Source organism: Equus caballus, chromosome 2 (assembly GCF_041296265.1).
Source record: "Equus caballus isolate H_3958 breed thoroughbred chromosome 2, TB-T2T, whole genome shotgun sequence".
NCBI lineage: Eukaryota > Metazoa > Chordata > Mammalia > Perissodactyla > Equidae > Equus > Equus caballus.
The window spans coordinates 88461290-88476999 of record NC_091685.1 but is presented as its reverse complement, the minus strand read 5'-3'; the positions used below and the strand labels follow the sequence as shown (position 1 = coordinate 88476999).

At 33.9% G+C, this 15710-nt stretch overlaps 1 protein-coding gene across 5 annotated transcripts in view; it reads right to left on the bottom strand.

Moving 5' to 3' along the window:
- The window catches only part of LRBA (LPS responsive beige-like anchor protein), a 709727-nt gene that overhangs the window by 530470 nt on the left and 163547 nt on the right, over positions 1-15710 (bottom strand). For all 5 annotated transcript variants that reach the window (XM_070261528.1, XM_070261527.1, XM_070261529.1 and 2 more), the window contains exons 23-26: positions 3826-4890; positions 2700-2878; positions 1677-1830; positions 1095-1275 (exon numbers count right to left, since the gene is read on the bottom strand). In XM_070261528.1, coding sequence (XP_070117629.1) covers positions 1095-1275; positions 1677-1830; positions 2700-2878; positions 3826-4890 — 1579 coding nt within the window. The remainder of the gene's footprint in view (positions 1-1094; positions 1276-1676; positions 1831-2699; positions 2879-3825; positions 4891-15710) is intronic.

The following is a 15710-nucleotide window of genomic DNA, read 5'->3' as shown; positions in this document are numbered from 1 at the left end:
GCTGACTCGTAAAAATCAAAAGTAATGACAAATGACAGTATCAATAAACGATAGCTTTTGTTTCTTATGCTCACCATTTAGATCTCTTTTAATTAAAACTTTCAAACTTTCTAAAAATTGCTATACCAAGATTTTTAGAGCATCCTAAATTTAAGAGTACTTTGAATGTCATTTTAAGTAAAAATCATCGTGGTACCAAAAAAGTCTAAGTACATCTCAGTTTATATAACAGATATTTTTGCTAAAAATGGGAAAATATTTCGTTAGATTTTCCACTGATGTTACATTTTCCTAGGTGGTTTATTTATCTGTCTGCACATGGCCATGGTTCCTAATGGTTCTGCTTCCATTTCTTGGTCCCCCTCTCTCCACCTACTTCTCTCCACTTAATAAGCAAATCATTAACAAAGTCTCAATATTTACAACTAGATACAGGAAACCTTCTGCATAGGAAAAAGGTTTTTTTTTGCTTCACCTAAGGAAGCCCAGATAACACTAAAAATTCTTTTCATGTATTTTAACTTTTACCTAAGGAAGAATTGCCTCCAGGAGAAGAATAGAGATTTAATAATTTCATAACTGCTTTAACAAATTACCATAGTTCTTTTGGATAAAGGCTGTACTTGAAAGATGCTAGTCTAGAACCCTGCTACTCAAGTATGTTTGTAAAAGAAGCAGTATCAACATGACCTGGGATTTATTAGAAAGAATTTTAAGCCTCATCCAAGACTCATATAATCTAGTCTGCATTTTAATAAGATCCTCTGGTGGTTCATGTGTATGAATCATCTTAAAATTTGAGAAGCATTACTTTAGAGCAAAAATAGATTGGGAGAAGAGGGGTAATGCTGATCAGAATCAACTTAGTAGATTTTTCAAAACATGTCCATCCTTCCTCTATCCAACTTCACAACTACTACTATAGCTTAGTACACACATAGTCCTGTACTCTTTGGAGGTTAAAAGCAGCATATGACAAATTGCCTACCACACATTTTTCCACAAACAAGAGAAAGATAATTTTCAATTTAATATGTCTGGATTACTGAAAATTTTTTAAATAAATTCCTAACCAACGTGTTTTAACAGCTCACCCAGTCGGAGACACTGCCGCAAAATTCCTCCAGAAGACATATTTTTTTCAGCTTCAATTTCAGTAAAGCCAAGAGAACTTGCAAATATAAGCACATCCACAAGGCTGATTAACCTCTGCAAGAATGTCACAGAGGCTTCTATTGAAAGGCCTTGAGTAGGTTCAATATTCTCCAGCTCATGCTGTAAGAAATAAAGTTTGACATTTATATCTACATTCTGATGAAAATATAATTTTATTAGATATCTCCCCAAATTTCTAAATTTTACAAAAAGCCAGACTTTCAGAAATCTAGTTCAACAAAGTGATTTCCTTATCATTTCATCTTTTAAAAAGGCAATGAAAGCACACAGGTGGAACACCATCAATCTATCTGACTCATGCCTAAGAAATCAACACTCATTTCAGTCCTTTCATTCCTGGAACAGATTCTAAGGTCCTTTCGGGTAATTATAAAAGATCCTGTTGCTTTTGATTTACAGCACCTATGATGCATAGTAACCACCACATTCAAGTTTTAATCAATAAAGATGCATAACAGTCATGTTTTCACATCAATTTTATATAGTAGTTAAGTCCTTACTGTAGCCGATGTAGCTGCTGAAAGCAATGGCAGTATACCCCCACAAGCCATGACCATATTGTCCATCACTTGAGAGATGAGATGAATTGTGTTGTGTACAAAGATGACATTATCACTGCTATTCACGAAGTCCATAACTGTCTTTGTTGAATGGCTGTCCAAAGATAAATGATGTTTACTGATAAAGCTACAGAAAGGAAATCACAGTTTGCCTACTTGAGGGGAGGGAGGATAAGAAGGTGCTTTTGCTTCATCTTGAAAGCTGAGGAAAGACAATGATGCAGCAGGCATTTTGGGGGTGTATTCTTTCTCAGAAGATGCAGACCATTCCATATCAGCAGTTACTATCCACACCCTTTTTCAGTGCTGAAACATAAATACTATTCATCTTACACTTGATATAAAAAGTTGAACTAAATTACCCTTAACTGGGAACAAAACTGAAAAGTCATGTGGCAAAAATTAAGAGGTAAATGGTCCTAAATGTGCTATAAAAATGAACTTTCTACTAATATTTTCTTAGATAATGCCATAAAATGCTTTTAAATAGAGTAAGAGTAGTATACAAATAACAATAAACAAGTTAGGCACTTTTAAAATCACAAATCATACAATGTAGGATAATCTGAAATATATAGTTTTTTTATAGTAAAAATACATTGGAGAATTGGATGTTAATAATACTTAAATCCCAATTTTTTTTTAGTTCTTCTAATAATAAACTCACTTCATAGACCTACCTTCAGGTGAATTACATGTTATAAAAATATGCTATAGGAAATCTTCAACAAATTTTTTAAAAGGAAAACCTCTGATTTTCAAGTTTTTGTAATCCAGACAGAGTAGCTCATTTTTATAATGGAGAATAAAAGTTAACTCAATAAAACCCTACCATAGATATAATTTATATTCTACCTTTTAACCACATGTCTGAAAATAATTGCAAAATGTTAACTATATAAATTTCTTTGCAACAAAGACTAAGGTTTATACATATCTTCTATAATAAACATATAGACAAACCTTCTCCACATCTGTATATCTGTTTCTATTGAAAATAGTAGATCAGTGAGCAAACGCTGATGCATTTGAGACCATCTGAACTCAGGAATACGAAAGATAGTAGATCTAGAGTCCCTCCTTTGTCCATTAACTGCATCTGGTGGTACTCCTTGCCCTGGCTGCTCCTGTTGCCTTGACATCTAACACAGAAAAATAAAAAAGAGTAAAGTTCTACTTCAAAGGAAGGCACTGATAAATAATTTAATAGCTTCTGTGCAATTCATCTAACAAATACTCACATTTTAAGATACTAAGGAACCAAATCAGAGAAAAATTATCAATGAGTAATAACATTAATAGTTTAATAAATTTAAAGCAAAGTTATCAAAAATGCTACACTACTACAATTGAAGAGTAATTAGCTTGGAACCATGTTAGTATTACCACACACTAAGGTAGCATTTTATAAAGGAATCAAGAATTCCAGTTTTGAATATCAGCATGAAAGAAAGGCAGTATCTGGATTATAAATTGGTTAAAATTAAGAGTAAACAAAAATAAAGACAATAGAATGAAGAATAAACCAACAAAATAGGAAGGAGGGAGAGAGATAAGTGTTGAATGAAGTGGGAAATGACAATACACAACCAAACACTGTCTCATCAATCACTGAGATACAGTAAAGGAGAAAGCTGTGCCTCTAGACCTCACAAAGTAAACAGACTTCATGGAACAATTTAAAGCCACATATTTTGTATATAAAGTTATACACTGGCAGGTGGTTCTACAGGAAGGTAGCCCCAATGTGCTAACTATGACTGGGTTATCAAATAAAGGCAAAAGGTAAGCATTTCCAATGTTTGCTTTATAATCTAAAATTATGCCAATCCTGAAACTTGAAAGTAGTAATTTTTGGTGATATTCTGGCAAATTCTGGTGAACAATAATGAAAGCTGCCATTTAATGAACTCATACTAAAAGCCAACCCTGTGCTAAAGATAAAAAATACAATCTTTACACTTATTGCATTTATGTAATTGCACATAGGATATGAACCAATTCCAAAATAAAATTAAACGTAAGTAGATACACTGCTCTATTTTAGCTCAATGCAAATACACTTCAAGAAGACAATAAATAAAATCACCTCAAGCATAGGTTGATGAGGTCGAGATGCTTCTGTGTTTGAACTGGCCTTCAATTCCAGTTTCTCAGTATCTGTAGCAACACTGGAAACATCCAATTTAGCAATCCTCTGCTCAGAAGTAGTAGGAGACTCGAAGATATTCGCATGAGACTCACTAGTTAATTTGGTTTCTCTAGCAAAGTTAGTTGTTTCCTTCCCTTCCTCTAGTACCTGACCAATGTCTGATTGTACAGTTGTGTGAGAAGCAGTAGCATCTGACGAGGTAGCTGAAGACCCTGATGCTGTCATAGTCAAGATCACAGAATCTTCAGAATCTTGAGTTTCAGTATCAGTTTGCTTCTTACTTACAGGTTCTTCCTCTTGAAATATTAATTTGCAGTCATTACTAAACATGTCCAGTCTTCCACTGGCTTCAGATGCAGGTGGAGACAAACTATTATCTTGGAGCTCTGTGGATAGACTGGCTTCCTCAGTAGGACTACTATCTACCTTCAGTTCCACATAATCATCATCATCTTCTTCCTCTACTACAGACTTATCCAAGAATTCTGGCACCTCCGAAGCATCCTCTTCTGAAGGAGAGCTTATGGAAGCAGTTATTTCACTGACAGTCATTATATCTTTGCTAGTTGTTTTAAAAGAATTAGAGGAAACGGTCACAGCTTCAATAATGTCAGAAGATACTTCTACATCTCCTGCATTAATTGTGTCATTTATCAATGTTTCTTCTAAAGGGACTTCATCCAGTAACTCCTGATTTTCTTGCGCAGTTTTCTCTTCTTCATTAGATGTATTATGAGTTTCCAGTTCAATGTTGGATGCAGATTCTACTGAACTTGTCTTCTCAATACCTGACTTTTCATCCCTATTTGTGGTGATATGAGGAGACATAGAAGAGTCCTTCGTATCTGATTGCTGGGATGCTACTGAAACACTAACATCTCTGCTAATGCCAGAGATTGACTGAATTGGACTTGAAGAACATTGCCCTACTTCTTCATCAACTTTTCCCTGGTGTTCCCTAAATATATTGGCAAGGTTTTCTTTGTGTATTTCAAAAGTGACCTAGATGAAAAATATACAATCAGTCAAAATACGCAAAAAAAAAATAAAAAAGAGCATACAGAACATAAAAATATTTAGCAATTTTTCAAATACATGGTTTATATAATGCAACAACACAATTTTCCTATAATATCCTTATCTTATAAAATGATAAATAACAAGTAAGTCAATCCCAAAACTCCAAGTAGTCAAGAAAAATTATAGCTAATCTTAATGCTAACAGGTAGAATGGCATCAAACCACAATAACATAGTTATTTAGCCTATTCTTAACGATGAATAGGAAAAAATACACTATTCTACTGGCCTCTAGAACTTGTACCAGGATCTTACTACATACCATTGAGAAATGTTTTGTGTCCTAGATAAAATGGTTACGTGTCGCTTAATGACAGGAATACATTCTGAGAAATGCATCGTTAGGTGATTTCATTGTTGTGAGAACATCATAGAGTATACTTACACAAACCTCGATGGTACAGTGTACTACACACGTGGGTTATATGGTACTAATCTTATGGGACCACCATTGTATATGCAGTCCATCATTGACCAAAACATCATTATGCAGCACATAACTGTACACTTTTTCAACTGCAATGAGAACCCATTTCCCTATGATTTATCCTCAGCAGAGATTAAAAATATCAATTAATTATGCTCACTATTACAGCAGGTCTCCATATATTTATTAAGCTACTAAAACTTTTTTTTACTAGGTTAAAGAACACATATTTTTTCAGCAATGAAAAAAATCCAATCATTCTTCAAACATCAACCATAATTTTCAAAGTTTGAACTGGTTACAAATGGTCTGAAAGTTCCAGTTAATCCATCCATGCATCCATTCATTCCACCTATATGTGAGTGACCACCTATATGTGAGTGAATACAGAGATGTATTCAGCACTATGAACATCCCCATATCATGCTTAGCCTTTTACCCAACTAAATGGAAAAAAGTGATTAGAGGAAAAGTATAAAAGAGAGTGCTGTGATCAGTAAGGTGAAAAAGTTTATAATTTTCTTATCTCATCAAGGATTATTATTTTATAGCCACCATTATATGATTACCACTGGTGTTTCAATGAAAAATGCCCCTCAAAAGTAAAGTATAATATATGCAGAAAATATAGGCATAATTATAGTTTATCAATGCTAAAATTGTTTATTCCTGTAACCTACATTATTATAACATATATAGGAAAGTGAACCCTTAGTCAACAAAGTTTTACTGAGCCCTAGCATGGGAAGATGGTAGGAGATGATAACAAAGGAAGAAAAACTGTCTATTTATGTTCAAAGATCCATAGCCCTTTTCAAATCACGTGTGTACATACGTGGGTAAGACAAACAAAATTGTAAATAATGCACAGTGCACACATTTCCTTCTACAGTTATTAGCTAGCCTTTACACACGACATATACAGTACATTTATGACATAGGTAAAAATCAAAATGTTTAGGAAATAAACATCTTCCTAACTGTAAACATTTGGGGAACTTCTTTGAATATTTCAAAATGAAATGTATATATTTAACACTAAAGAGTAAAATGGCAAAGTAACATTAACAAAATATGAATTCCTTTTACACCTAGAAGGCTAACATTTTCTTTGAATTAAATTGTTTATTTTAATTGACCAAGTACTCATTTATTTATTCAACAAAAATTTACTGAACATCTATAGCATACCAGGCACTGTGTGATTAACAACACAATGTTCCTGCCTTCATGGAGCTTATATTTCAGGAGACTGAGAATGAACATACAAATAAATAGGATAATGTCAAGAAATAATAAGAGATTTGAAGGAAAAAAAAAAGAGAGAATAACTGAAGATGATAGTCTAGGTGGGACGGTATATTTCACTATGGTAACTAGGGAAGATCTCTAAGGATGTCACGTTTGAACAAAGACAAGAACAAAGCGAGAGAGCAAGTTATATGGATATCATGACAAAAAGTTTCGGGTGGAAGGAAGAACAAAAGTAAAGGTTCTGGAGCCAAAAAGAGGTTGGTATGTTTGGGGGAGAACAATAAACCAGCAGACAGAGAACCGTAGGTGACACAGTCAGAGATGTACCCAGAGATGGGTGGATCATGATTATAGACTGTGTTAAAGATTTTGAATTTTCTTCTGAGTGTGAGAGAGCCATTAGAGAATTGTGAGGAAGAGGAAGACATGATCTGATTTCTTAAAGTATCATTTAGCCTACTGGGAAAACTGACTCTAGGGAGATCATTTCCACACTAACACAACAATTACTATTATCTAAGGAAGTCAAATTACATACTACCAACCTCACAGCAATTTTGAAAATAGATCATTTATTTCTACAATAGCCAGTGTTATAGAATAAGGTTAGTTTTCAATAATCATTTGCTTTGATTTTATTCAAATTAAGGATTTTTTTAAATTTTATTATAAAAACATATCAAATTTTATTATAAAATATATTTAACCTGTACAATTTACATGTCACAAAATGGAACACTACTACTACCTCACAATACCCCTATGTGCCCATGTCCCACTGTTTCCCAACCTCCCCACCCCTACCAAGAGGAAATCACTATCCTGACATTTCTATTAACTCTTTCCTACATGGTTTCTTTTTTTGGTGAGGAAGATTGGCCCTGAGCGAACATCTGTTGCCAATCTTCCTTTTTTTGCTTGAGGAAGATTGTCACTGAGCCAACATCTATGCCAATCTTCCTCTATTTTGTATGTGGGACGCTGCCACAGCATGGCTTGATGAGCAGTGTGTAGGTCCGCACCCAGGATCCAAACCTGCAAACCCCAGGCTGCCGAAGTAGAACATGTGAACTTGACCACTATGCCACCAGGCCAGCCCCTCCTACTTGTTTTTTAATAGTTCTACTATGTATATAGTAAACATACCTATTATGTGTAGTTTGAAAAACTAGTAGAGCACAAATCTAGCCACCTACGTAAGAAAGAAATATATATACTTTCATACTTAATTAATAGTCAGACTGAGTAAAAAATCATAGACTGGAAAGCATTTACCTTGAGAATTTGAAAGGCATTTCTTTACTGCCTTCTTATTCCTGTGCTTATTGTTGGGACATCTAGGTCATTCTGATTCCTGATCTTTCATATGACCTATTTTGTTCTCTGTGAAATCTTTTAAACTCTTCTCTTTGTTCCGAGTGCTTTAAAATTTTGCAATGATTCTTGGCATGGGTCTATTTTTATCCATTGTGCTAAACAGCCATTGGGCCTTCCAACCTAGCAAAAAATATCCTGTAGTTTCTGAAAATTTTCTTGAATCACTTAAGGTATACCTTCTTGCCCTCTTTTTCCCCTGCTCTTGATTTCTGGGATTTCTATTTTTCTAGATTGCACTGATTGGTCCTCTATTTTCCATCCCTTTGTCTTTTGGTTCTACTATCTGGCAGAGCTCCTCAACTAACCCTTGAACATGTTTTCCATTTCTCCTACGTGACTCTGGGCTAGTCACTTGACTTCTCTGCAGTTCATATTTTCCTTCACTACATGGGTAAGTGCAAGAGTAAAGACAAACCTAGAAAAATTTATATTTTAAATTTTCCTTGGTGCCAAAAGGAAAAACTCCCTATCTTCTCTTTAGCATTTCCTTTAGAAAGCTCAAGTTGTAAATACTTTCTCTGTTACTTCATGATGTATGTAAATCTTTTTAAAAGATAATGAGCCTCTTGCTAGTTTTGCATCCCAGGGATGTCTTTCCTGGGGGGCACTGGAGCCCTCCCTTTGAAACATGAACATCAAGGATGATGGTGTCCTGTCCCCTGTCTCTCTGGGAGTTTAAGCCCAGCTACTTGACTTTAAGATGTAACCTCCAGCTTCTCAAAAATATATGAGAATTTTAATTTTTCTTTTGGATAAAAACAATTACATGTATGTAATGGATTATATTTTCCTGCCAATATAAAAGGGTGAAATTTATTTTTTTCTTTGCAATCTCTTTAGTGGATTGCCTGTGAGGTGCATCACAGTCTCGTTTAATGCTTATTTAGTAATAAAATACTGTTTCACTCTTTTCTACATTTTGAGGAGAGGATATTTTGGGTTGGCAGGGAGGGTTATTTTTAACTATTTCCCCAACAATACAGTAACAGTAAGGTTATTAACATATAGCTGTTGAGAGATTAAATGAGTTATTATATGTGAAGTACCTAAAATGGTATAGTTCACAAAATAAGCACTATGTATGTGTTTTATTATTATTACAATTATCATTAGCTTCTAATAGGTGTTGTGGTAGTTCTTTGTCTATTCTTATTAAAGAATAGAATAGCAGCATTCTATTCTAGTTTCATGATTTAGAATCTACTCTTATCTCTCTGAGGATGTTAATAATTGTTTTTCCTCTGTTTTGTTTCTTCTCTTTTATTATCTGTTTTCTCTGAGTTGCCTTTTTCTAGTTGTCTGTTTTGTTTCTATCTCCCATGTTAGATGCTTTTCATAACTCTCTGGTATAACTTGGTTGTCTTCTCATGATTAGCAAAAGGAGGGGCAAACAGCCCTGGGATTAAAAAGCTCTCTGGGACCGGTCCTGGTGGCGTAATGGTTAAGTTCATGCACTTGGCTTTGGCAACCCCGGGTTCACAAGTTCTGATCCCAGGTGCAGACCTACACACCACTTATCAAGCCATGCTGTGGCAGGCATCCCACAGATAAAATAGAGGAAGATGGGCACAGATGTTACCTCAGGGCCAATCTTCCTTAGCAAAAAGAGGAGGATTAGCAGCGGATGTTAGCTCTAAGCTAATCTTCCTCAAAAAAAAACAAACAAAAAAAAACTCTCTGGGAAGTGGATAATCAATTTCTACCTTTACTATCAACTGGGTGTAGCTTGAGTTAGGAGGGCACATAGACAACCCCAAGAAGTATCTTCCAATGTCCTGCATGCAAGGTAATGGTCCGGTTGCCTAGATTTTAGGAGCTGAATAGGGGAAGCAGGAGGTGGGAGTGTTGTCTTTACATTCAACATTCAGTTTGCATACAGTCTCTTAATATTGCTCCTCATTTTGCTAATATAAACCAAGACCAGTGACCCTCTATATTACCCTCTCTAAACTTCTGCAAAAAATAGAGTGGGATAGTCTTTCAGTAGCATAGAGTAAGGGAGGGTCTCGAGATATCACACAGCTACTCTGACAATCTTTTTCAGTGTTTTTTGCTTGTAGTGAGTAAAACCCCAATCTTCAGTTGCATATATAGTTGAGACTGCCACTTCCTGCGAATTTTGAGAGTTCTTTAGAGAAAATGAAGTTGATTTTTAGCTCTCCCCACCCTGAACTTATGATTTACTTTTCCCAAGCCTAAGTTAACACAACTTACCCATCTGATCTCTAGACTCTAAATTTTATTGCTGTTTACTCTACTCCTAGTCTCTCCATCCTATGAATTTATATATTTTTCCAAAATCCTTTTATGGCATTTTTAGTAGAATTTCAATAAAAAATGAAATTAGATGTTAGTGTTCAACTTGCCAGCCTAACGCAAAAGCTTGGTTTTCTCTGTGTCAGTTTAAATCAACCTTAACTTAGTTTCTGTTCATCTAGTTAGCAGCTATTTTCAAAAATCACTAAGCAAATTTCTTCATTTTTATTGTCTTAGAGTAAAGCAATATTATATTTGATTATCCTTCACAAAAGGAAAAAACTAACATATAAACAATAGAGACTTTAAATGCTATTCTAGGTAATTTCCTGTTAATAAGGACCCTAAAATACAATATTTTTACCCAACTTTGAACAGAATAACTAACATATCCTTTTAAAAGTACTATAATTTTCTGAGAATAAAGATTGAGTCAGATGGTGGTAGACCCCTTAAAAAATTACTTGTATTCAAATTCAAAATAGAGAATTTTATATATAAAAAATGCCGAAAGGTTTTTCTTTTAACGTAAGCATCAACTTTGTAGAAAACAAAAAGGATATATCCTGGGGAGAATGTTCCCTATGGCACATTCAGAATGTATTTTATGAAAGTGTACATTGCTTTGAATTGAAATGTGTATTATACAAATCAACTTCTTGTGCTTGAAATGTTAACATTAAATAATATCCTTTAACCTATTTTTCAAATGACTGCTTGAAAGTTTGTCTGCTGCTTGTGAATATAGTTAGAATATGACAAGAAATATATTACACAGAATTATACTTCACCTTTAGAATGAAAGACCTTTCGTTTTGTGTTATAAAGATTTGTAGCCAAGTCTGTTCTAAATAGTGCTTTGTCTTTCCTAAGCAAATCAACTTGTTAACTCTTTCTTCTGTAAATATGAATATTAGAAATGCTTTCAAAATTCTGAAGTTGGTTGATTTTTAAATTTCCCTTTAATTTACTCCAACAGTCTAAAAGCTAAATGGCAACTGAGCAATTATCACTGTTGTCATCTTTTTTGATAGTGTTTTCCTAAAGGTATTTGTGACTGATAATTCCTAATTAATTACCAGATACTGTTCTAAATTACCCAGCTAAAAGACTAGTCATTAATCTTCACAATCATTTGCTAGCTAATCTATAGCTGCTTGTAATGTTTGGAAAGCACTTCTATAAACTACTAGTTAAAGGTACACGTGAACTAATAACTACAATATTTCTTCTGCCGTTACTTTCAACTTAATTGACACTCAAATTTACTAATTAGGAGATAAAAGATGAATGCAATTCATCAAGAGATTAACATTATTAATTCATATATTTAAAAATTTTAATCTTTAAAAACTTAGACTCTTTTAAATGTTAGGCAATGTTGAGGAACTGGAGCAAATGCATGCTTTTCATTGTATGTTATCTTCCTATGGAAATACCAGCTGAATACGATGTACTAACTTCTAATTCTTAAGTTACTAACTTTTCCATAGTTGATAAATAAGATATAGATAGAGACATATCTTGAAAATAGCTAAATCTTCCCATACAGGGTATCAATAAGCATAGCTCAAAATGATCATCACCACCACACAACAGGAGATCTTTTATGGAGACTCTGATCCAACACCTTGCACTAACAATGGTATACGGTAACAGATATAATGTTTATAATTTGATTATATATTTACAATATATATCATATATAATAAATATATAATATTTATAATCAAACTATAAATATTTATAAACATAAATTTTTTATGATCTATTTCATGAAGAACCTTAGTTATAAATCTAAATACTCTGGTTCAAACCTAAACTCTTAAATGCTACCTTAATACAACCTGACTGGAGGGACATCAAGCATAAGGCCTAGGCTATCCTAAGAAAACTACCTAAGAGAATTAGTTATAAAAATAATGTTATAAGTTCAATAACAAAAGGAAACAATCTCATGAGGAAAACAAGTCATATACATAAGAAGCACTATACATTCATCATGTAATAAACTTAAAAACATTTTTTGAATACGTAGTATATTTTGATGGGATTCAGAACACACCACCTCCAAAATACGTCATGTTGGCAAACTGAATATTTTAAGATGAAAGAATTTGAAAAATAGCAGGCGCAAAAAGGACTCTTAAGACCTCTCCATTCTCTCCCAAAGCAGATCATAGAAACAGTGGTGCTAGAACAACTCTGATGTCCTCCATACATGGAAGCCTCTCATGTGAGAGATGCCCTCCCTATACCCAAAAGAAAGGAGCATCTTTATCTCAGAAGACAGAGGGATGCAGAAAAGAATCCGAATGAACAGGCCTTGCTAATTTTCCCCCAGTTTATTATCTTTGGCTCATACCCTTTGTCCTATCATATTTTTTCCACAACTTCCCACTCTTCATCAAACCTGGTATAAAAACGTTCAGGCTTAACTATTTCTTTGGGTCATCATTTCCTCATGAAGGCTCCCATGTCATGTAAAACTCACAGTATTAAATACACATATATGCTTTTCTCCTGTTAATCTCTCTTTGTCAGTTTAATTTTCAGGCCCAGTCAGGGACCCTAACAGGGTCAAGAAAAAGTTCATAAAATGATTTTTGAGCAACACCTCCTTATTAATACCAAGCGAGGATGCAATTTAAACGGAAGGCTTCCAACCACTTAGTATTTTCTTAATCTCTATAAATATCATATTAATAGATGGAAACATTCTAGAATTAATTTAAAAGAAAACATACATTCTGCCCTCAAACTTCCTTAAAGTATAAAAATTTCTATCTAATCAACTGTTCCCCAGTTCCCATGCTTAAAAATACACACGTAATAAACACTAAGTTAAGCTCATTTTGTTGGGCAATACCAGATACATTCTTAAGTATTTGTAGCAATAGTTGAGATATCTTAAATATTTGTAGCCATAGCTGAGATATACAGAAAGCTTACTGTATACTGTTTTAAGCATTTGACATATACTGACACAATCTTCAGAGCAACCCTAAAAGATAGGGAGCATTATCCTAATTTCATATCAATGGAGATAGGAGGCACTGTGACACAGAATAATATCACACAGTTAATAATTACTAACCTTTTCTTTTTTAAAAAAATTCATCTTGACCAATTTTATTTTCTTAAGAATAGTGTACACAGGTACTCTCACGCAAAGCTAGAGTCTAAATTGGTACAAATTTTTAGACAATAATTTAGCAATACCCACTACAACTTTTAAAAAACAAAACGTGCCAACTCCTTCCAAAATTATAGGAATTTATCCTACAAAATAAGAGATAGTTATATAGAAGTAGGCTCATCACAGCTCAAAGAAAAGGGAAAGTTAAACTATGGTGTATATGCAATACATTGTAATATAAATCAATAGATTTAAAAAATATCACCTCCACCAATTGTCCAAATAAAATTTGGGGGAATGCCAGAATATGAAAAGTAAACTTGAATCATTTACTCAATCACTCCTTCCTAGAATTACAAGTGGTCTGACAGCATTCAGATGTTACATCAGAACTACAGCTTTGGGGCTGGCCCAGTGATGCAGCAGTTAAGCTTGCACGTTCCGCTTCTTGGCGGCCCGGGGTTCGCCAGTTCAGATCCCATGAGCAGACATGGCACCACTTGGCAAAAGCCATGGTATGGTAGGCAGCCCACGTATAAAGGAGAGGAAGATGGGCATGGATGTTAGCTCAGGGCCAGTCTTCCTCAGCAAAGAGGAGGATTGGCAGCAGATGTTAGCTCAGGGCTAATCTTCCTCAAAAAAAAAAAGCTGTAGCTTTTCCCTTAACTTTACTTCTCCATAATAGGATGTATTATATACACCTAATGATATGTAGCCATTAAAATTCATGTAAAAAGTGTATCATTAAATAATATTGTAAAATATCATAAATATATTTTTGTAAGAAAATAATTATATGTATGTGTATACTTTTGTATAGAATAGAAGACTGGAAAGTCTTACAGCAAAATGTTAATATTAAGTCATACACAGGTGATTGGGTAATGGCCGATTTTGGGTTTGTGTGTGTATGCATTTGTACTAGGTTCCAAATTTCCTACAACGAGCACTATTATTTTAAAATTTTAAAATTATTAGGTTAAAAAAACTTAAAGACAAAGAAAACTTCAACAATTAATTATAAAATGCTGACAATCCATGAAATATGGAAATTTTATAACTCTTGGAATTTCTTAATATGTGGCTTTAAATTTTATTATAAAGCCACCATAAACACACTCATAAACACACACACATTTATATGCCAGTTTATATCTTGTGATTTTTAAAAATACTTTTTAAAAACCAGTTGGAGAGGGCTGGCCCCGTGGCCGAGTGGTTAAGTTCGCGCGCTCCGCTGCAGGCGGCCCAGTGTTTCGTTGGTTCGAATCCTGGGCGCGGACATGGCACTGCTCATCAAACCACGCTGAGGCAGCGTCCCACATGACACAACTAGAAGAACCCACAACCAAGAATATACAACTATGTACTGGGGGGCTCTGGGGAGAAAAAGGAAAAAAATAAAATCTTAAAAAAAAAAAAAAAACCAGTTGGAGAATTCTAAAAAAACCTGATTTCCACTTGCTTTTTATCCAACCTAAACTATACTTTCTTCTGATATAAGATGACTGACATTTATGCTTATGCCATTTCATCAAATTGTTCACAGCAAGTAAAATCTTAACATATTTCAAATAATCCAAGATAATTAAATACTTTTACTTGTTGAATAACTTCTACTTGTTGGTTATTTTAAATCACAGACCTATTCTGCCTTATGGCAATATAGGTCCAGACAAAACAGTCTCTAAAGGCTTTAGTTTTATTTGTTTAGAAAAAGAATGTTTTTAGACAGTTCTCATAATTCAGAATATATTAAATGCCTTAATTTAAATTTTAATTAAAGAGTAGAAACATTTTAGCATACCAAGTAAAAAAAACAGTATTAATTACTCAAGATAATGTTCAATTTGAAGTATAAAAAAAGGAAAAGAAAAAGATAAATAATAAAAACCTAGAGAACACACAATACAATAATGAAACTACAAAGGTTACTCTTAACAGGTACACATTTGAAACCCAGAGACCAAAGTAACCAACACAGTGCACTTACACTAGAAGAGCCTATTACTGCTTATGAAACCTAGTTCAGCTGTTGGAGGAGAGGGATACAGTGACAAACAGCTTCCCTGCTACAAAGGTGGCAGGAAATCTATCAAATTGGACAATAAAATTGCAATTGAGTTTCTTTGGCTTTTTATAGCAGCAGAAAGTATCCTGATGTAACTCTGCAAAAGCTATCCAATTCTACAACATTAGTTTTTTACACACCAGTTCTTTATCAAGAACCATGTTATAAATTTGTGATACTGAGATTTAAAATGGCTGCAGATAGGAAAAAATAAGCATC